This window comes from Thunnus maccoyii, chromosome 7, assembly GCF_910596095.1.
Source record: "Thunnus maccoyii chromosome 7, fThuMac1.1, whole genome shotgun sequence".
Taxonomy (NCBI): Eukaryota; Metazoa; Chordata; class Actinopteri; order Scombriformes; family Scombridae; genus Thunnus; species Thunnus maccoyii.
In genome coordinates, this window is record NC_056539.1 from 25,248,364 (window position 1) to 25,270,554 (window position 22,191).

Genomic DNA, 22,191 nt, shown 5'->3' on the forward strand with positions numbered 1-22,191 from the left:
GCTGGCCAAATCAGGTTTAAATTAAAGAGTTAATGGACTAACAAAGCCTGGGGTGCAAAGGAAGGGCAGTCAGGGACAACAGGTCACTGCTGTCAGGTCCTGGACACACAGGCAGTTAAAGAAGTAACAATAACTGTGAGCCAGAAAGGAACATGCTCCAGGATATACCTGGAATAGCTGGAATATAAGCACTAAATTTTCATAACAAACCCTCCGCTTTGGACAGAGTTTCCAGGGATGATGGAGATGCAGACGTAAAAAGTGAGGGAGTAAAAGTGAAAAAGCTTAGATAAACTCTCCGTGTGCCAAACTCTACCACAAGACCCTGCAGCGAGCTGACAGTGGTTCAAACTAGGGAGGGATGTCAGTTTTGGTTTATTTTGCTTTCGACAGACGCCCATTAACCAGTAACTAACCGGTTTACCTGTAAGAAAAGTTGTGATGTAGCTTTCGTAACTTGTCTGCCCTGGTTAGCTTGATTTTCAGCTCATCCTACTTCACCTCAAATTCTTAAGAAAGACATTTTTACTCTGGTTACACAAAAGTGTGTCCAGATTTTTCTCTGTATTAAAAATGTGTTCCTTCTGCTCCAGCACTGCGAGGTTCTGAGGCAGCTGCGACAGCTACTAACGGTAATGTTACCAACATGGGGCAATTTTTAATTCGCAAACATGTCACACATCCGGCTGAGTCACCATCAGTTGGGTATGAGAGTAGACAGTCGCTGACCCTCTCCCGGTCTACCCTGCGCCTAAAAAAAGCTACCAATGCTGTCATAGCGCATGTTATTTTAAACCATAGTGTGCAGTACATTACATGCCATGAGATGGTGAACTGTGACTATGTTATGTAACACTGTTTATAGTTTTGAAAATGAAATCTGCATTGAATGGGTAAAAACACTCAAACGGTTTTAATGTGTAACTCAGATTATAACTCAGTGTGAGTATTTTTACCCATGAAATGTTCTTGCATTATAAGTTCAGCTGCTTTAATGAGAGACACTGAATAATGGTCTGTCATGCAACACAGAACTAAAGTATTTCCCATCATTTGAAAAAAAAATCGCCCTGGAAATGATCCAAAATGCCCCGAAACATTTTTCATGAGGGCAAAAAAAAAGCCGTGGTAAAGAAAAAATGTCCTACCCCGAACGGGACCCTTCGTCTGTATTATATACAACATAGACAGAGACAGGCCTCTGCCTTGTTGCAAAACATCATTACACAATGCATGCAAAAGTATAAACAGTTGTTCATCTCGATGAAAAGCTCAATAAATACTATTTAAGTGCAGCGGGACTGTGGCTAAATGTCTCGACAGATGCTGAAGCTGAGCCATCTCTCCTTTGCTCCAATCATACTTCTAACAACATGACAGGTTTTATGTTCCTTTAAAGATTTCTGTGGGACAGTGAAATGTTGGCAAACTGTTTTCTTCTGCAGTTAAAAAATAATGTTGCCCTGCATGTATTCCTCAACATTTTTCCAGATTTAATCCTCAAAATGTCACTATTTTGCAAGCCGGAGTGTTGACATGACATGAGGTTTACTTTCATATTTTAAGAGCGGGCGTATTTTTCACAGCGCACATCATATTTTAGGATGAAGGGCTTAATACTGTGTGTAATCAAAGGCTCTTAAATCCGTGTTTCGGTTGCTACGACGGCTGGATGAAAAAGTAAGAGAGACGGAGGGCTGAGAGGTAATGAGCTCTTGTGGGCAAAGCTTAGCACTGCTAAGGCAGCCACGCAGAGGTTAAGCAAACAGGCAGTGGGATCACGCGGGCCTAAGCCTCTTATACAGGCCCCTCTGAGGAGAAGATCATTGACTTCTGATAGAGGGATGAAGGTCAGGAGTTGTCAAAGATAGAGGGGGCCACCGGTCCTCGACAAGTAAGAGCCCCCATTTCTTCACTGTCGCTCGGTGGCTGTTTATTTCTCTCTAGGTTTCTGTCGTGCGTTCTTTGAGTGAGTCAAATGTTTCAGATTTTTGATTGATATCGCCGGCTGAGAGTTAATTTAAGCCTGCTGTCGGTCAAACGCCTCTATGAAAATATTTTTTCGTCTCAGTATCGTTCTTAGCCCTCTCAGCTTTCTCTTAGCTGAGCCAGGCCCATCTCGATCCTCAGTCACATCCTCAGACTATCAATCTTTTCATCCCCTTTTTAAAAAACTAGTACCACACTTTTTTTTTTTTTTTTTTTTTTTACTCAATGAACCTCTTCCTCTTTCCCTCCCCTGGTCCCCCTCTCCTGCTGGGAGTCGCAGGGCAATGCAGTTTCATTTCCTGCCCTGTTGAAATCAATGCTTTCTGAGAGAGAGGGAGGGGCGCGGGGAGAGAGTCGGGGGGAAAGACAGAGACAGATATATAGGGAGACAGGAAAACAAGAGTGAGGTGTGAGACGACTGTTGGCATGCAGGACACAACCGCACCAGTAAGTTAACTTAAACTCAGGTTCCAAGTCAGTGTCAGCTTTGATAAACATCTACCGGGAAATTAAATAACTGTTCAAAGTGGAAATATGAAAAACAGGGGGGGCTGCTTTAACTCAATTTTCCCCTCAACACTCCCCATCGTTTTTTTTTTTTGTTGTTTTTTTTCTGCCTCAGAGAGAGAGAGATTCAGCAAAGGGTAAGAGTGGCATTCAGCATCCCACAGGGATAAATGTATGAATTCCTGGTCGGGAGCGTCCCAGTTGACGAGATTCCTTTCCGCTTGCTCCAAGTTAAAAACAGAGTTTCCCTACATGAGTTAAACTCTCTTACTGATTGAGAAGGAGACAGAAGTGGGGAAGATAGCATAAATTTTGTCACAATAACACAAAGACAGATTCCTGCCCTATGACTATTCCATACCCTTCCATTACCATTCCTGCAGATTTCACCACAAAAAACCCACATGCGCCTAGACATCAAAGACAGGAATCCCTCAAAGATTCTACGAGCCTCTGGTTAACGCATCTGGACGGTCAGCGGTGCAAAACGACCGACTGTGTCCGTGCATCCTGCTATTCTTCTCACTCACTTGTTTCCTTCTCAAACCTGCCCCCGCAATCTGGATAATTAGGCTACAAGCACGGAAGTCAATAACTCTAATAACACCTTTAAAAGAAGCTGCTATATGGTGAGGCCATCAAGCCAAAATGGTTTTAAGAGGCTACCAATGACTGTGTGGGTATGGTAACAGCTTTCCCGCAAGACTGTGAGGAAAGCTTTGAGGGTTTGCCAAAACTCTTGAGTGTTGAGCACGCCATAATCTGCAGACTTTCATATTCCCGACCACAGTTTCTGGAACAAGAACCAAGAAGTGGGTGATCTTTATAATCTTAAAACTTGAATTTTGAGAAATGCAACTCTGACTGAGAGACTGACTTGATCATTCAAACACTTTTCCAGTTCCCTATCACCAAGTCTGATTGATGAGACGATACTTGACCACTACTGATGCCACACAGGGGCAAGGCTTTCCTGGTTGGCACTGAATTGTACAGATGGCTCGCCAGTAGTGGTTTGCTAGATGGGCACTTAACGAATGGTACTTCAGAATTACAGCCAGTGGGACCTTTAACTCCAGATTCCTTGGTCAATGTGGTCAACACAGGATTAGAATTTCCATTTAAGTCAAATTTCATATGGCCTTTTGTGACTTTTTTCTATCTGTGCTAAGTCACTGTTTTATTTATGGTGTTTTCAGCAATCATGCTAGCAAATTAGAGCAACATTGCTTCTACGCTGGCTAGTTAAAGGTAGTACTTGTCTTCCTAATGTGAAAGTTTCAGATCCCCTGGACAACAAGACCGAGCCACCAGTTCAGGTCAGCCCCTCTTGAGTCTTTTGTGTGTGAATGAAGTGGCTGGGTAAACATTGGCTGCTGGTTAATAGGAGGTTTGCTTAGAGAACAATGTCCCAAAGCCTTTGGTTAAACAATAATGCTAAGGCTATGTCCACACTTATATGGATACATTTGAAAAACATTGTCCACACCAAGCGAACTACATCTAAAAATGCGTAATTTTCCTTCCATTTTGGCTTTCTGTGCACGCAAAGTTACTGAAGTTGTACAAATGGTGCTTTTCATCAAAGGCATTCCCACATGTAGCATGGATGAGTGGATGGGAAAAACAACAACTCTTCCAAAATTATGGCCCATGACGGCTTAGCAAATAGTACTTTGATCAATGGTTGTAGTGCAGAAGTGTATAATTTACAGTTCAATTTCAAGTTAATTACAACGAAGCCACACACGCCCTGATTTAATGCAACTAAATTACATTACAGTACCACCTAACAAAGGCTTATCAAGCACACATGTCAGTAAAAAACACTGATACCGGAGTGCCCCAGTCGCCGAATGGTTACTGGGCATGTCACATAACTGAAAGGTCCCTGGTTTGACTCCAAGCAGGGACCCTTGTTGCATGTCACACCCATCACTCTCCCCTTGTTTGCTGTCTACCACTTCACTGTAATAGTGAATAATAATACAAAGCAGTAATAGTAAAACAACACAATTTGAAACACACAACATAAGCCGGCCAAATTTCTTCCAAACTTTCAATGGAGCAGAAAAAAACATATTACACAACATTCAGTCAGTACTCACAATAAACAAACTCCTCTGATGTGAGGAAGACAAAGAAAGCTTGATGTTTTTCATGTGAAATGAACAATAGGTTCAAGATTCGTAGTGAGCAGATTTCACAACATTCAAGAGCTGCATCACAAAAAAAAATCAAACTGCCTTTTAGATGAGACAGCATAATCTATATATATTTTTTCGAAAAAAAAGAAAAGATTTTGATGGGGTGATAATCTACAAGAGTCTTGAATGACCACAGCACAGTTTGTGGCCTCAAATAATGCTCAAGAAACGTCTTGACTTAGAGTCTCCTGCTGAAAACAATGGAATTAAACAAGGGCTTAGACATTCACAATCTTGTTGTTATTACTTTAACAAGTCGGCTTGTTCACCTGGCAGCTTAAAAGTAAAACCCATTTAGAGGAACTAATCTTCAAAAGACAGAATTCCTCAACTTCAAGCTACAACAGGATTACGGTTTCTATAGCTACTGATTGCAATTACAAATAAATAAAAAGGTCAGATACTCTTCTGTCTGTATGTTACACCAACATAACAACTTCCAGAGTTACTAAACCATAAAGATGAACCACAAATCAGACCTGAGCCCTGACAAGCAAATCACACAATATACATGTGTACATATATATATATATATATATATATAGACATATATACACACACACACACAACCCAGACATACATGTGTGCTTGTTGAAAGCATGACTAAAGAGAAAGAAACAGAAAAAAAATGCATGTTGGAGTTGCCAAGAATCACTTTAGAGAAAAAAAACACATGTGATAATATTCTATTAATAAAAGAATGATAAGTTAATACAAATGTCTCAGTGGAGCTGATGGTCCAGTGCTTTTGCAGCATAACATCAGGACCTGCTGGGCAAGAGAACAGACGCGGAGCCACAGAAGCACATTAAGACTGATATTGAGAACGCCAAAACTGGACAAAATATTCTTCCCATAATCATGAATCATGAATTCATAACTTAAAGTACTAAGTATTTCTACATCAGCTGAAATCATTAAAGATGCCTGTTACTCAAATTAAATACTGAAAAAGCATTACCAACAGCCTGTATAAGCATTTATCATTGTGTCTCCATTGTGTCCCTGAAGAGAGTAGGAGCTGTTGTGGAGCCCCCCCTCCCCCTCCCCCTCTGCCCCCCCTCCCCACCCAACCCTGCTCTCAGTTATTGTTGAGTAAACACACACATACAGCGTAGCCAAGAGCTGCATGTCAGTCAGCCAGACAAGAAGAGCCAAGTGGAAGAGCCACTCCACGGCCAAAGTGAACTGTACAGACAGAGAAGGGGGGGGGGGGGGGACTCTGTGTATCTGTGTGTGTGTGTGTGTGTGTGTGAGTGTGTGAGAGAGAGAGAGAGAGAGTGAAATAGAATGGGAATGTCATACTGCCAAGAAAGTGGGAAAGGCAGCAAAAGGGGAAAAGAAAAACAGGGAGAGAGTGCCAGCGTTTGTCTTGTGCCAACCAGATAAGAGGAGTGCCAAGGAGTTCTGGTGTCATGCTGATGGTGATGAGGTTACGGAGGGGTTGACTCTCCTCTGATCTTCTAGTGGGCAAAAAGTATGTCTGTGTGCACTACTGAAAACATACTTCGAGGGACAAATATTTACTCTTTGTTTAAAAAAATAAAATAGATCATTTGTATCAAATATCAACTTATACTTGATATTTAGAAAGCATGGATTCAAGACACAATATTATGTTGTTCATTCACTTCAAATTCACTTAAATTATACAGATCGTTTTGTTCAGTGTAATTTAACTTCCTCTGACTAACTGGTTAAGCCATGTACTTAAGAAATGTTGTGAAAAGGATGAGCAAACATAAAAAAATTATAAATGAAGAAAAGATATCTGGACAGAGATTTAACAGCAGCACATCCACGAGGAATAAAGCTGATGAGATGGAAGAATTCCTCCATTGACTGATAAGTATATTTTTTTGAAAATAAGTACTAATATTTTTGGCCGAGAGGTCCATAAAGTTTGGGGTATTTAATACTATGGAGGGAGTGTGGTGTTGTACAAAGACCTAATTGTGGGTGGAGGGAGATCTGCCCGTCTGCTTGCAGTGGGGGTTTCTGAAGTCCTTAATGCAATGCAAACAGGGTTTAAAAAGATTTACTCTGACACATATACGGGAATTTAAAAAGCCATGTTTCATCCTACCCCCTATTAAATGAAATGTAGCATGATCTCCACATATTAAGCTGGTGCAAAGCTAGCCGTGGAGGACGCTAGCAAAGCAGTAATTTGATAAAACTGCAATGAAGAGTGGTCTCAATGAAATTTAGAGCCCTTTAAGCCACTGCTATTCCCTGCAGTCCTCAACATTAAACCGTGCCAAGTCCATATGGGAAATTGATATGCAGTATGTGTGGCTTATTCCATTAGACTCATTAAAGTGTCACTTTGTCATCAGCACACTCTCGCACTTACAGCTTGCCTTACAACTGCAGCAAAGGACTCATTGTATTGTGTGTATAAAGTACAGCAGAGAACATTTTTTATGTGGCAGGCGTAATTTGTCTTCCAGACAGCAGTCGAAAGACATCAACATAGAAAGTATTGAATGGAGGGTGTAGAAAGCAATTTAATTTGTAGCTGGGCGTATATTGATGGAAAAGGGAAAATATCATTTTTGTCTATTATTGTACGAAACAGTTTAAACAAAAAATATTGCTATCTTACTACAGATTTTTCCTTGACTGGGTCCAGACGTTCCCTCTGTTAAAATCATTGGAGTGCCACACTGTCATCTACACACTGGCTTTTCAAACTGCAGCTCTAAAACCTGAACCAATGTTTTTTGTTCCTCTTCTTAATCCAGCGCCACATTTCCCTGAACCCTGTAGAGGTTTTTCTCTCTCCAGCAGACTGACTGACCTCCTGTGCAGACAGTAAATTGCAGGAAAAAGGTTTTCACGCTTGGCTACAGTTTGTAGTGGTAGAAACTTTATCAAACGTCTCCAGCAAGGATCTGAGTGAACTGTGTTTAGCCTTTGATTAAACGCTGCCTCTCCAAGGCACTCTGACCGCTAGAAAACAAACGTGCTCCACAGAGTCCAATTTGAGGAAATAAGGGCATTTTTCTGCCAATATTACAGAAATGCGGGAAATTTACACTTCTTACCATTCATAGAAAGGCTTTTTCCTGACTTGGCAGAGAGTAGATCTACAAAGAAGGAAAACCTAACTCTGGCTCTCCTTCCGAAATTCCTCTGTCAACCAAGCATTGACGACATCAGGACATTCCAGCCAGCAACTCAGTGGAAAACAACTGTACTAATCACACATCATAAGGAAACTTCATATCTTGTGAATTCCATAGTAATCAATACGGCTTGTCCAGCTTGGGAAACAACAACCACAATAAGAAAGCAGGAAGAACAGAGAAAAACACTAAACATAAGTTATTTGATACATTTTTGAGAAGACAAAAAAAAATGTTCAGCATAGTTTCTGTAACAGTTAAAGCAAATCGCCCGCTGGCTGTACATCAGTTAAACAATTAGCACACAATATTCTCCAAACAGTTCACCCTATGGCAACACTGAACCACACTGAGCTTTGGCAAACACATGTGCTTAATAACGAGTGGGAAGTAGGTAATTGCCAGTGCACGACGTGGTTTACACACCGATGTTTTAAATCAGTGACATAAAACAGAGTCCGAGTGTATGATTTATGGGTACGTGCTGATTAAATTCATGTCTATGACTTTCTTTCCCATTTCACACACTCAAAATGGAGTCGAACTGTCTCAAAAGAAAAATCAACCCCCTCCCTCTAGAAAAAGACCATACATCTGTTTCACACATACAGTTCCTGCCACATTCTTCTGTGTCTGCCAAAAGCTTTTAGGGATGCACACCACTTGATGCCTGAGTTAGTGTAGCGTGCACTGTGCAGAGTGGGAGTTGAGTTTTAAACACAGTAGTCATCTATCTGAGAGAGATGTACCATTCAGACCCAGACGGAGCCCAACATTTCCCAGAGCATCTGGATAAAATGTTATAAACTGAATAGAGTCACACTTTTAAGGACGGATTAGCGCGGTATCACAATCGTAAAAAGCACTGAGCATATAAGAAAAATCACTGAAGGGAGTGGCTGACTCGCACAAATTTAACAAGAATGAAAGTGCTAACATTTAGTCTAACATCCTGAGTACAGCTCTAAGAAAAGGCCAGTAGACATGCAACAGTACAGATAGACATCTCAGTAGCAGGGAGAGCAGGACAAGCTCTTACACACTCAGCCAGTAGTAGCGAGGATTTTTTCCAGAGGTGAAGTGCATTTAGTGTCAACAGTGTGTCCTGTTGAAAACTGTACAGAGGCAGTTCCACCCAACATGATTTATAGCCTTCCTGAGTGTTATTAAAAGGCTAAATGCAACTGTAAACAGATTTTACATAGACTCTCTGCACTGCAGAGGACCTTTTATGCTCAGAGGTGGATTACCCACGTTCAGAAACATTTACACAGTTTATATAGTAGGAAAACATTGCCGTCAATTTATTTTTATGAGCATGTCACAGATTATTACTTTCGGGCTCAATGGCACAGTCTGATAGATGGGATGACAGTGACCGTTTTGAAATGATGCTGCACCTATCACTTGTTTAAAGAAAAGGTGCATTTACTGGTCCCGATTCAGCAGCATGATGCAAAACCTGGGCTCAATTTCAGGTTAACTGCTTAAGAATAAACCCAGTTGGCATAATTAGATTCCTACTGGGGAAAAAAACTAGGCCATGTCAACCTCCAATTGGATTGTTTTAGTTTTTCAATTGTGTGCGTATGCATGGAAAAGACCTCCAAAGGAGGACAGTTGTGAATCTGAAGTGAAGCAGTGCTAATGAGAATAAAATCTCACGATCTGTTCGACATGATTCCATCCTTGTTTAGATTAGCACCTGTGAGGGTGATAGTGATGCCAGTGTTGTTTTTGGCAGGAGTAGGGAGGACTCAGAGTGCTGACAAAAGTGCATGTAAACAGAAGTTATAAAGTAATCAGATGATCATAACATGTATAAACCCATTATCCAATTTCCTGCCTCGACCTGATCTCTCACATTAATTGGAAAGTTGTGAGCATCTAAAGATAAGATGAAGAAAAAATGTTACATTGCTTTTAAGGATCGTATCTGTTCTGTCACCAGCAGTCGGTTTCAGTTGAACATTATGTTGCTATTGCAACCCCTGCTGACACGGGTCTATTGCAGTCGCTGCTTAACTGACACTGGTACATCCTGCCTATTATCAGATCTGTTATCAGGCAAATATTGACAGACATCTTTATCTACTCCCCAAAAGTCCTTGTTGGAATATTATCTCTTTTTACTACACCTGTTTCGTGATTGTTGATTTGTAACTTAGTAGAACTTAGTTTTAGACCATCTTACTGTTAACAAAGCTAACCATTTTACCAGTTATCTGAAGCTAATGTTTTGCTAATGGAATTTTCTAAGACCCTGATCAGACAGAGCACTTCATAGCAGCCTTTTTGTAATTGTTTGCTGGCTGTTTTGCGTTGCTGAGCACTTCCATTTTTTGCAGGAACTCCCTGAACACGTCAACTTGAAAAAACTTCAACTCAGAGGGGAAAAGCGCCCAACGTCATTTGCATTTTTTCCCCTTTGTCCAATTGGATGAATTGAGAGGCCGACCTTCTGTGGTGGTGATGACAACGAATGGAGATAACCAGACCGGTCTGGGACAAACTAGTGGTGTCTGTTGCTGGATACCTGGAGCTATATAACTTTACCAACTGTAATGACCATGATCTAAACAAAAAACAGCAGGCCTGGAGTGAGTTTACTTCACAGCAAAAAAACAGTGAGGCTTAGGACAGGTGATTCAGTGGTTGCCTAGCAACAATAAAAAAAAAAGATGCAGCAAGCCAATTGTAGGCTTCAACAAAAAAGGCGGTGCGGTGTGCCTCATGTTTTGCAACCTGCAAAAAGAGCTCTGTCTGATCGGGGTCTAAGTAGACTGTTTTATTGATCTTAAGTTACTGGAGATACTTTCTTTCTTCCTGGCATGAACAATGCAACTAATTTGACAGCTAGTCTATACTTTTGTGAATCCGGTTTCCTTTTAACTGTTCTTATTCATGTTTACAATAATTTTGGTTTGACCGCTGCTGATGGTATCTTTCTCTGATTTGTGATTACCATCATTGAAATTGTTGTCCATTAATACTTTCACGGTTTCAAAATTGTCTCCAGGAAAAACTTCAAAGGTAATCCGCTGTCTTCGACCTTTATTGGAAGTGTTTAGTTCCCTGAAGAGCTGGCAGAAGAGCATGCGGTCTGGACTGCATTTTGTGAGCCAATCAATCCTAGTTTTATGTATCGTAAGAAGCCAAGGGCGCCGTCAAATAAAATACAAATTACTTCAAATGCGTGCTACATAAATCATTCATGCATGCATGTTTTTATTGTTCAACCTTTGTCAAGCCTACAATATCAATAAAATACCAAATAATTTGAACAGGTGGTTGCTGTGGTGACCAGCGGGAGTCTTGATTGTTCCTGGAAATATTAGCTTTTGGAGTAATAACAGTCCAGTGACCTCTGATTGGAATCTTGCTTGATCAGTAAGCCAGACAACAGCAAATAAAGACAGACAACCGCCCCTTTCAGTTTCTTCTTTGTCATGTTTGCTCAGATGCTTCCACAATACAGCCACATTGCAGCCACTGTCCACTGATCACAGGGTACTGTGCTCTTCTCTTCACATTTGATTACAGTTGAACCACATGGTTGTTTCTCCCTGACTGTTCCCATTACAGTGGGCCAGGAGAGACAAGACTCTCAGTGTTATCACCTGCAAACATATCCTGGAACTGCTTCATTGGCAGTGAATTGGAGATCAATTTCGTGGATGCAAAGGAACAATAAAGCATCTTAATGTAATTTTCGTGTCCACAACTTGACTCTGAAGTCAGTATCAAAATCTTCATTCAGAGCAGCTGCACAGCATCTCTGAAATTCTCAGAAATTGAAGCATTTAAATAGTTTTCTTGTTTCCAGCAGTCGGTGGGAGTGCAAACAGAATAAGTTTTGCTTCATGAATAACAGCACTAGCATTTGAAATTCAATTTCCAGAGTAGATTTTGCCTCTAAACTGTGCAACTGACATGGAAAAGAATGCGGTCATTTCCACTTGTCTATTTCCAGATATGAAGTAGCTGCAGAGGCTGGGGCCTCGTTCTCTTCCACTCCATATCCTATCACGAAAATTTCATTAGAAGAAGTTATAGCTAACTCATCCAGTTAAATAATTTGGATTAACTTTTCTCCCTGCCTCAGAGCAAGAAAGAGAGGCCCAATAGATAAAGAGAAGAAAGAGATGGCAAGAGAAGAGCCACAGCAGAAAGCTTTACGCTCAACACAGCATATACGGCACATCTCCATTGTAAATAATGTATAAAAGCATTTAAGGAGGACAGAGATAATCCAAACAAACCCAGAAAACCCTTCCGGAGATAATTCATCACTACACATTTGGGAGGGGAGGACTGTTTTATACTTACGATACACTCAGAAGCCAGAGGACAAAAAATTAAAATGCTTTCCCCATGAGGCTTCATAAACAATTCAAACTTAATTTAAACTGAATTCAATCATACTTATATTAGTCAACCAAAGACCAGTTATATATGACATCAGACCACCCTTTCTTTACTATATGGATACCACACTCAGCCATGTAAAAGGCCACGGAAATATTGATCCTAAAAAAAAAAAGAAGAAAAGAAAAAACAATCTATAACTCCTTACTTTTAAATACACAGATAAATAAAATGAAGCTTAATTTTAGAGTTACAAGGCAATCGAGTTTCCTAGATGTCACAGGCTGATCTATTTTCCCCAAATGTTTTCCATCCTCATCTTATTTCCTAAAACAGGTAGTATTTGCCTTGTAAATGAGACTTTATGTATTCCTTATCTTTACATTGACCCAAATTATTGAGGGGGAGGTTAGAGGGCACAATAGCTATCCAGCTGACTAGTTAAGAGCCCCCCATTGTCTGTCAATGGAGTCAAGTCTTTCCCCGTGCAGAGGCTTCAGAATGACAATAGGACGATAATCTAAAAACCAACCATCATTTACATGAGAGGGGAGGCTGAGTGATGGCGCACAGCCCTGCTTTGTATGTATGGAACAACAGTTTGAACTACATGTATGAGATGATATCAAAAACAAACAGAGCGGTGTTAAAAAATAAAAAAAAACATGTTACCCCATTGCAACATGGTGATGGATGACTTAAACTGTCTTTAAACTGAGATAAAGTCACTATAGAGCCATTGGTGAGCGTTCAAAACAAACAGCAGAAGTAACTGTAACGACTTCTCGTCAAGGCTGACACATCGTTGAATTCACGCGCGTGTGGATGAACCACAGAGACAGTAAAGCCAGCAGAGAAGCAGAGGAGGAAAAAGACGGGAATGATTTCCAAAGGGACGAAGAAGACTTGAGACTCACCAGACGCGCTCAGGTACAGGACGCTGTGGAGAAGCAGGGCGATCCAGAGAGCGCAGGCTGGACATCTCCAGAGACGCTGGCTCGCTGCTGCCCGAGTTGGATACATTCCTCCGGCTCTGTGTTCAACCTTCGCCCGCTTTTAACATCCACTACACTCAAAATTTAATTTCGAGCCCTTCCAAAAAGTGAACGACTCAAAATACAGTGCGTTGGCAACTTGTGCGCTATACTCCGCCGCTCTTTCCAAGCGCACCAAAACACTCTGGGTAAATATATGAGGGTCTGGAAGAGAAGTTGTCTCCGTCTCTCCTGGTTTCTGTCTCTTTCCTCCTCGCTGGAGCGCAGTTCACTTTGCCCCTCTCTGTCTGTCTCCCGCACTGAGCGCAATCCTTCCTACAAACTTCACTGACTATTGCGCCCACATGAGCCACATGGCTCTGATTAGCCATGTGTCGCCACCTTGTGTTTATTACGGGAACGGTCAGAGAGCAGGACACGGCCTTCCAGGGGCCGTACCCACAAACATTCAGAGAATACTCTCACAGAGCTTCTAACTTGGCCTAAAAAAAATTATAGCAAGGAGTCCCAGCTTAGGAGTGATTTCGGAAAATTCTCAGAGCAACTGTGAGCGAGGAAGAGACAGAAACTTTACACTAGTGAGGAGGTGTGGTAGACCCCGTCGCTGGGTATGACACTTTAAAAAAAAAGAGGGTGTGATCGGTTGGTCAAAAAAAAAAAAAGAAAAAAGAAAGAAAGAAAGAAAGAAAAAAGAAAGAAAGAAAGAAAGAAAAATGCCTTCTAGATTAATAATGGACAGTGAAATTGATCGGCCTAATCATAGAATTAAGTCTCTATTAAGACAGGGCGTAATTATTAATACTATTTTATGTATTGTATTGAATATATTGTAAGCCATACTTTAAAAATAGCCTACGAAATGTTTGAAAACTACTTACGCAGTAGCCTTCTCCCATGCTGATATTTTCTTACGTTTATTTACCATGCTGGTCATTTCGGTACTCAATCTATTTGATACTAACAGGAGGAAATGGCTCAGCTTTCATCCATTTCTGTGATTGCTGGCCAGTCTGTATAAGTAGCAGCGTTGGTTGGCATGTAAATATTTTTTTGTTTCCAGCTGCCAGCAAATTCCAAATTTTTTCCAGTTGCCAGATATCTTAAGTGATGTGATTACTTTCATTTCTTTATAGCATTGGGTGGGAGATGTGAGTGTATCTCTAATGAGATCGACCACAAACATCCCTGCACGATCCAATGTGTAGCGTTTCATTAACTCACTGTTATTCAGCATTTGGAGAATATTTCTCCTACCTCTTTTGTCTCTCCACCATCTTTCTCCTCCGCTTATGAAACTCTCGAGCCTCTTAAAAGTCTTCCTCCCTACTTCCCTAGGAGCTCTCTTAAAGATGCTTCGTGAATAAACTTTTATCTGTACCAGGATGTAGTCTTAACTGTGAGGGGAAATTCTTAGAAAACGTCATAATTCTAAGAATTTTCTTAGAATTTCGTCACAAGACGCAACTGTTTGTACTAGGAAGAGTTATAAATACCGCTCCAGGTCTCATATGAAGGATTTATTCGTAAAGGACAGGTTCACAATTTTTCAAGTCTGTCTTAAAACAATAGTCTGGTGTTAAAATGATCTGGCCATTAGAAGATCCCTTCATAATGTACTTACAATGTGTGTGACGGGGGGGCCAAAATCCACAAGCCTCCTTCTGTGCAAAAATGCATTTAAAAGTTCATCTGAGGTTAATATGAAGCTTCAGACGTCCAAATTAGTCAAATCAAGTAGACATCTTTCAATGTTAGTCTTTTTAGTGCCAAAGTCCTTCTTTTGGTTACTATACTTCCACCGCAGCTCAACAGGGAAACACTGTCTGAGGAAACACAAAAAGGGAATTTGATGCTAAAAAGACTGTGAATGTGGCAGATATTCACATGATATGACTAACTCAGACTGCTGAAGCCTCATATAAGCTTCAGATAAACTTTAAAATACATTTTTGCACAGAAGGAGGGCTGTGGATTTTGGCCACCATCACACACATTGAAAGAGTATTTGAGGGGAATTTTTTTAAGGGTCAGTATAAACAGGAGGAAAGATTACAGCGAGGAAAACCTCTTTCAGTGTTCATATGGGCTGACTGTTGTTTTAAGACAAACTTGAAAAATTATTTTTAGTTTGTGATTTGAATTTGAAAAATGTAATTAGCTGAACTACAAGTGTACAGGACCCGTGAATTAGAACATATAAATATTTTCAGTTAAAAGTTAACTTAACAATGTGCCACTATGCACAGCAGTAATTGACTACAAAATCTGACAGTCAAAATGACTTGAAAGCAAAAAATGTTAATAATATAACAAAAAAAAAAAACCCAATACATAAGTTATAATATAAAAGCTTCAAGATAGATGCTCTGATTTTGTTGCACAGCCCCTATTGCATTCCCAAACTTAATTTGTTATAATCCCAAAATTTGTTATTTGGGGTGCTATGGGCTCTATAATAAGATCAGGGAGTGTATTTATAAAGTAACCATAAGGCACTAAGAAGCTATTTATTTGATTTATGCGTCAAGCTGTCTCCTGTACTTGATTTACAAGGAACAGTATTTACAAGGAGGAAAATATTCCCAAATGAAAAAAAAGCACTCATATATACCAATACTGAATTCAGGGACTGTGAATAGTGAATTCAGCACAGCCATATGATTTATTGCACTTGTGATATTTCTAAGTATATTCCTATACATGTTTTGTTTTCTGAAATAATAATTTACTGTAGTATAACTATTACTTTTTTTAAAAAGACTCTCAGAAAAATGATCACTGTATATTTTGCCACTTAGCTCTGTACCTGGTTTGTTGAACTTTAAGTGTCATGACTCTGAGTTCTACTGCTACTGTACCTGTGATAGTTTGACCCAAGCTTATGAAAATATGCTATTTCTTCAACTACACACACTCTCATTTCACTACAGCAGTTCAGAGTGATGTGAATTAATAAACAACTGTTAATTGATCTGAATTTATCTCTGGATTATCTGATAATGATCCATCTGGAGCTGATTAGATGATCGCATGTGGTGACTTTAAATTTCACCAAGTAGATGCTACCTTTGTATAATAACTAGATGAATCACCTATAATATTAAAACCATATCCAAATGTTTAACCCAGTGAACTTCAATTGATTTTCGTCCATGCATAACTTGTACAAAGACAAAGACAGATGAATGGTGGAGAAGGAAAAGCGAGTATAAAGAGACGCGGTCTCTTGTGCCTTGAACAGTCACGCCTGCAGACATGTTGACCGCAGCTACAAACACACACACACACCTTTACAGAATTATTAATTCCAGAGCCTTACAGTATTATTAACCCACCTCACCTCCTCCTCTATAACCCCACACCTTGTTTCATTTTACTCTACTCACTTCTGGCTTTTGACACATACTCTGTCTCTGCATGTGAGTCTGCACACACAGAGCACTTTGAAAGACTAATACCATCATTTTTGGGGTAGGAAAAGAATGGTAGCAATTTAGCATCTCCGGTTCTCTCATATTGCGACCTACCCCTGCTCATTAGAGGGCTCTCTGAAGTTATGTTTTGATTGAACTGTAACAGAGTAAAGAAATAGCCAGTATGGACAATGTTTTAGACTGGTTTACTTTTTGATTGAGGACCGGACAGAGGGGTAGCTGGAGTGCCTCTGTAGTGGGTTTCTCATGAGTGTTAGGGCTTCACCTCTTAAGTCCCTGCTCCTCGTCAGGCCCAAGGGTCCAGGACCGGGCCCGTGGCTACCTCCTGAGGGCTTCTAATAAAAACCTCTATACATATTCAGAGTCATCCCCAGAGAGATGCTACTAACCAGAGTGTGGAGATAACACAGCTCAAGCTTCCTGCCAACCTTGAGATAACGCAAGATTGCAAGTGTGTGTTGGGGAGAGTAAAAGCTTGAATTTTCCACATTTTGTTTGTTCTATAGCATTCTGTATTCATTCATAGGCGGCTGTGGCTCAGGAGGTAGAGTGGGTCATCCATAAATCGGAAAATTGGCTCCTCCAGTCTGCATGTCGAAGTCTCCTTGGGAAAGATACTGACCCCCAAAAGCGCTCGCGAAGACTCTGCCAGCGATATGTGAGTGTGTGTGTGTGTGTGTGTGTGAATGAGCATTAGAAACTCCTCCTGATCAGCAGGTTGGCTCCTTGCATGGCAGCCTCTGCCATCAGTGTATGAATGAATGTGTGTGTGGGTGGGTGAAAGTGTAAAGCACCTTAGGTGGTTGGAAGACTAGAAAGGTGCTATATAAATGTAGCCCATTTACCATTCAGTAATTCATGTAATACTGTATACTGCATTTCAGCACGTCTTTGCAGTGTCCCTGGTCTAGCATTACTTAAATAGTTGTGGAAATTAAGAATATGGCGATTATGAGGGTTGAGGGATACAAAGCAGCCGGCTGCGAAAGCTGCCAAAAACTCTGATCAAAAACAGGGCTGCGGTCAATTCAAGCAATTCAGCATGTAAACAGAGACTGCAGTTCATTTGCTAATGATGAGTGAGTGCTCAGTCTCACTTTTAATAGGTCGGGCTTAACAACTCTTATATGCTGGGGGTTGTGATTTTGAGTCTTTTAGAAGTTTTTTTATTTAAATCCATTTCAAGTGAAAATGACCTAACATTGAAACATGTACATTCCAAGCTCTAACCTCTTCTTGAAGGCTGCAATTTCAAGGACTTCAAGTGGTCTGAGTGCCTACTTCTGGTCTGCTTAAGCTTCTTTTGGACCACAGAAAGATAGTAGCGCTCCAGAAGTGTGTGTGATTGTGTGCCTAAATGTGTGTATGATTCCACAAAACATTTCAATTAACACAACAAACAGCCACACAAAGAACAAATTCAAACAAAATATCTGTAAATAACTGTCAAACCAAAACAAATTGGGCATGACTGATTGCAGTGTGGAGAAACGTGCGAGGTGATGTACATCATATGTCAGCTGTGTGTCTCGCTGAGGCACCCTTTTAAATTTGCCGTTTAAGCAGCCAAATGAATTTAACCTAAGCTGTGTTTAGGTGGTTTTCTCTGTAATAAGGAGCCTCAGAGGAGTAGACGTAGTTTCGGAGGGGGAAGACCTCACTGCTGGGCCGATCAAGTAGCGAGATTATTTCTGACATTGGCCTATTTTTTCTCCTTGATGTCTATCGACTTCATTTTGCCTAAAGTAGGATATGATTATTAAAATTGCAACCATGCATGGTGAAAGTCATCTAACTTTCATGGTGGAGTGGATTAGGGTTCTGAAGGTCTCTTTGAAGAGCAGATCCCTGAGGCTTTCCCCAGCAGCTACAGCACATGGACAGGGAGGCTCTTTGTTAAAGAGTTGGCAATGATGTCTCAGTCAATAAAAGAGAACCAAGGGATGAGGGTGACGATGGCCTTTCAAAAATATCTGCCACATCTTCTCGGCATTTTTTTTTTTTTTATGCTTCTCCGAAACTGTTTCTTTTCCTCCTCATACTCAGATGACTCTAATCATTTGTGCTTCTATCTCGTTTTCTTTGCGTCTCTCTGAAAATGTGTTAGCACTTTACGCATTCTTCAATCAGCGGATAACTCAAAACAGTTTCCATCCCAGTGTAGACATCATTAAATGGCTGACAGACCATATTGGCCTCACTGCATCCTTTTCCTCCCCACACCCACTCATGTCTAACCCACAGTTTAATTCGGTACTACATATTGCATTTTCATGGGCTTACCTTTCAAATGGCCTGTTGCAATGCTACTCTATTCCCACGAGGTGTTTTTTGGAACATACTGCAATCAGTGATAATGTACAACAAACGCAGGATGGAGGGAACCTTTCAAGTGTGGCCAATAATATAGTCTCCCTGCATTAAAAGGAAATGGAAATCTCTCTCCGTGTGTTAAAGATAAAATATTACAGAACAAACACTACACACCACAAAAGATTACATTTCCTGAGATTGTTTTTTTTTTCAAATTTTCAGAGACTCAAGAAAATAGGTAAATGTATGCACTGATGCAGAGGCAACTTTAGATTTTCCCATTCTTCTCTATCGGGCCTCCGAAAACATTTCGGGGAGCAGGACAATAATTACTTGCAGTTGAACACATGCAACACGCAATACATCACTGGGTTTGATTGTGTAGCCTACTACATTTCCCTTCTTTTGTTTGTATTTTTAGTGCAGCACATATGGACTGGAGATAAATGAGGCACTAAAAGGACTGATTTTTTTTGTTGTTGTTGTTTAAGATTAAATCAGGCGAAAAGAAGACCAAACACATTGTATTTTAACATGCTGAGTATTTCTGGTACAACATAAAGCTTCAGCATCTGTGTTCTCTTTCATCTCAAATCCTACAAAAGGTCCAAATAGTCTCAGACGTACACTCCAGAGGATAACGGCGCATATAAATGTAAAGTCTTGTGGAGTATTTATCTTCTTATTGATTGAGAGCCAGATGAAGAACGGATGGGAGGATACAAAGCAGCCTGAGGACACAATCCAGCCTCTATTCCACACAGCTCAGTTCAGCTGTGTGGTCAGAAACGTACTTACACATTTTCATCCCATTGCTGAACAGTTTTTATGGCCTCGCATATCATCCTGTACACTTCGGCTCCAGACCTGGAAAATGGAGAGTGTAAAGATGGTGATGACTCATGTAGAGACTCTACATCCATTGATGCCAAGTTTTTTTGGATAAGCCTATGTGATACTTTTTTAAATTCACACACCCTGTCAAAGCTTGTTCACTTCCAGTGGATGAGCTAGGGGAAATATACAGTAGTATTGTTTTAACAAGACAGACTGTAGTTTAGTGCACTAACTCTCCAGCTTTGGTTTGGCATAGGATTAACTCAGGTTTCCAAATAGCACATAATAAATCCAAAACCTGCACATTTTGTATTTCTTAAATTGAATGGCATTTGCTGTTCCAGTAAATAATAATTATTTTGTTACATGACCTGTAGGAAAACAACGTGGACATTTTGGAGGGAAAACTCAGTGTTTTTCCGTGATTTTCATGGATATAAGTTATCTTGTTTTAAGTGGACATAATTAATTTGCCTAAAAGCAAGTATAGTATGCATCATTAACATCATTCTGCGGGGGCACTTCATACAGTAGCTACATGGCAGGGACCTTCCTTTGGGTCCTGAACTTACTTCAACTGTGACTGTTAATGACCGTTATATTGCTGCGATTACCTTTTCAATAACAAGTAGCTAGTGTAGAATTGCAAACTGTACAATTCAGTAATTGCCATTACAGGTATTATTACCCATAATGCACTGAAATTTTGTGTCCTTTGTATACTTAAACCTGCAGTGCAGAACTTTTGTCTCCCCCCTTCTGGCAGTGAATAGTAGTTACCTGGATGTAACTCCAGTTCTATGAGTACATGCATGAGCCGGTCCCTGTCGCTACTGTTGCAGCTCACAACCCTCGCGAAATGAATTTGAATGAATTAATTTGATCCGTTTGGTCTGATAACATTTGGAAAGTCTAGAAGAGCTGCACGATTAAATTATTTTATCCCTCAAGTTAGCGAGGGCTAAACTGGAAGTTACCCGGCTCTGGTGCACATGCTCTATAGGCACCATTCAGCTCTGGCAAACAAGTCATTGCTGGTCGACATAAAACGCATTACTACTGGTGTGCCAGCGCAGGAATGTCGCCACAGACAACAGAAAAACTCTTGTCGAACTTGGACAACGCCTTTGACTGAGCTGGACGGAGCAACGTAAAGAAATGTTCTTACTTCCAGGGTTGATTAATTATTTGAACATTTTAATGAGTAATAATGAAAAGGTAAGATAAATATTGGTAAGCTGGGTAACAATGGTAAAAAAATAAGTAGTTGGGAGGATAATTTGGGAATCCTAGCTTTGGATCTCATCAAAGAACAGGTGTCACATGGGCAAAGTGGGCACCACCCCAGGGGCCCCAGACCGCCAGTGGCCCCCCCTTAAGTTCACTATCAATTGATTTAGAATAACATGGTGAATTGAAACTTTGTTTCAGATATGCACCACTGAACATCAACATGATAAGGGCCTTCAGATGGGTCCTGTGTCAAAATGTAGATTTAAGACCTTTAACATTTCAACTGATACTGTTCTTACATGGTTCATATACATAAATAAATGTGTGTTTAATCAGATGAACAACATATTTGGAGTCATGTAATATTTCAGCACAGGGTGCAATGCACAGAAAAAGAGAGGAACAAGGGCTTATTTTAGCCCTGGAGCCCACAAAAAAGATTAGTCCGGCCATGACAACTATTATAACTTCCTAGAGAGCAATGTTGTATGCCTGCAAACATAGTTCACTATCTTCACTGGCACCATCATGAAGAGAAAACATTGTAAAATACGGTGGTCAAGTTTCCAAGTGATGAGGACATAAATGGAATTATTAGTTTTGGAAGAGACGGACTGGGTTAAAATTATTTAATAGCCAAGTGTTATCGAAGCTTCACTTTTAAAACCTCTTAATACTGCATCACTTGACAGAGAATATGTGCATAAACAAAAGAGAAGAGGCTCACACAAGAACCAGAAGAGTAAAAACCTGACCCTGACCACACAGTGCAGAGCCACAGCATATGCTTTCCTTAGGCCTTATTTGAGGACTTTGAGAATGATGTCTTTGTCCACCGCGTTGCCCTCTTCTTGCAGGAGAGCATTGAAATAGGCCGCTCTCAAAACACAAGGCTCCATGCCAGCTCCAGAGAAAGCCATTTGGACATCTAATAGCTATGGACCAGGCCAGCTTAATGTAAGCCTTATTGTGATTACCTGATGTAATGACAGCCAATCCAAATACAGCCTGTAAGCCATTACCAGCTGAACAAGAGGAACACATTATGCATTGCACTATGTCAGCCTGACAGGGTCTGAACAATGCAGCATGAAAAAGTTTCCACCCCGTTGTTGTGACGCCTTAGGGAATAAAGTGGAACTGTTTAGGGCAGTTATAACATCCCGAATGCCACAGT

General features: G+C 40.5%; 1 protein-coding gene across 2 annotated transcripts in view; it reads right to left on the minus strand.

Annotated features, from left to right (window-relative positions):
• Nucleotides 1-13,813, minus strand: part of ror1 (receptor tyrosine kinase-like orphan receptor 1) — a 136,444-nt gene extending 122,631 nt beyond the window's left edge. For both annotated transcript variants that reach the window (XM_042417130.1, XM_042417129.1), the window contains exon 1: nucleotides 13,120-13,813. In XM_042417130.1, coding sequence (XP_042273064.1) covers nucleotides 13,120-13,225 — 106 coding nt within the window. In that variant the 5' untranslated portion in view covers nucleotides 13,226-13,813. The remainder of the gene's footprint in view (nucleotides 1-13,119) is intronic.
• Nucleotides 13,814-22,191: the final 8,378 nt, after the last annotated feature.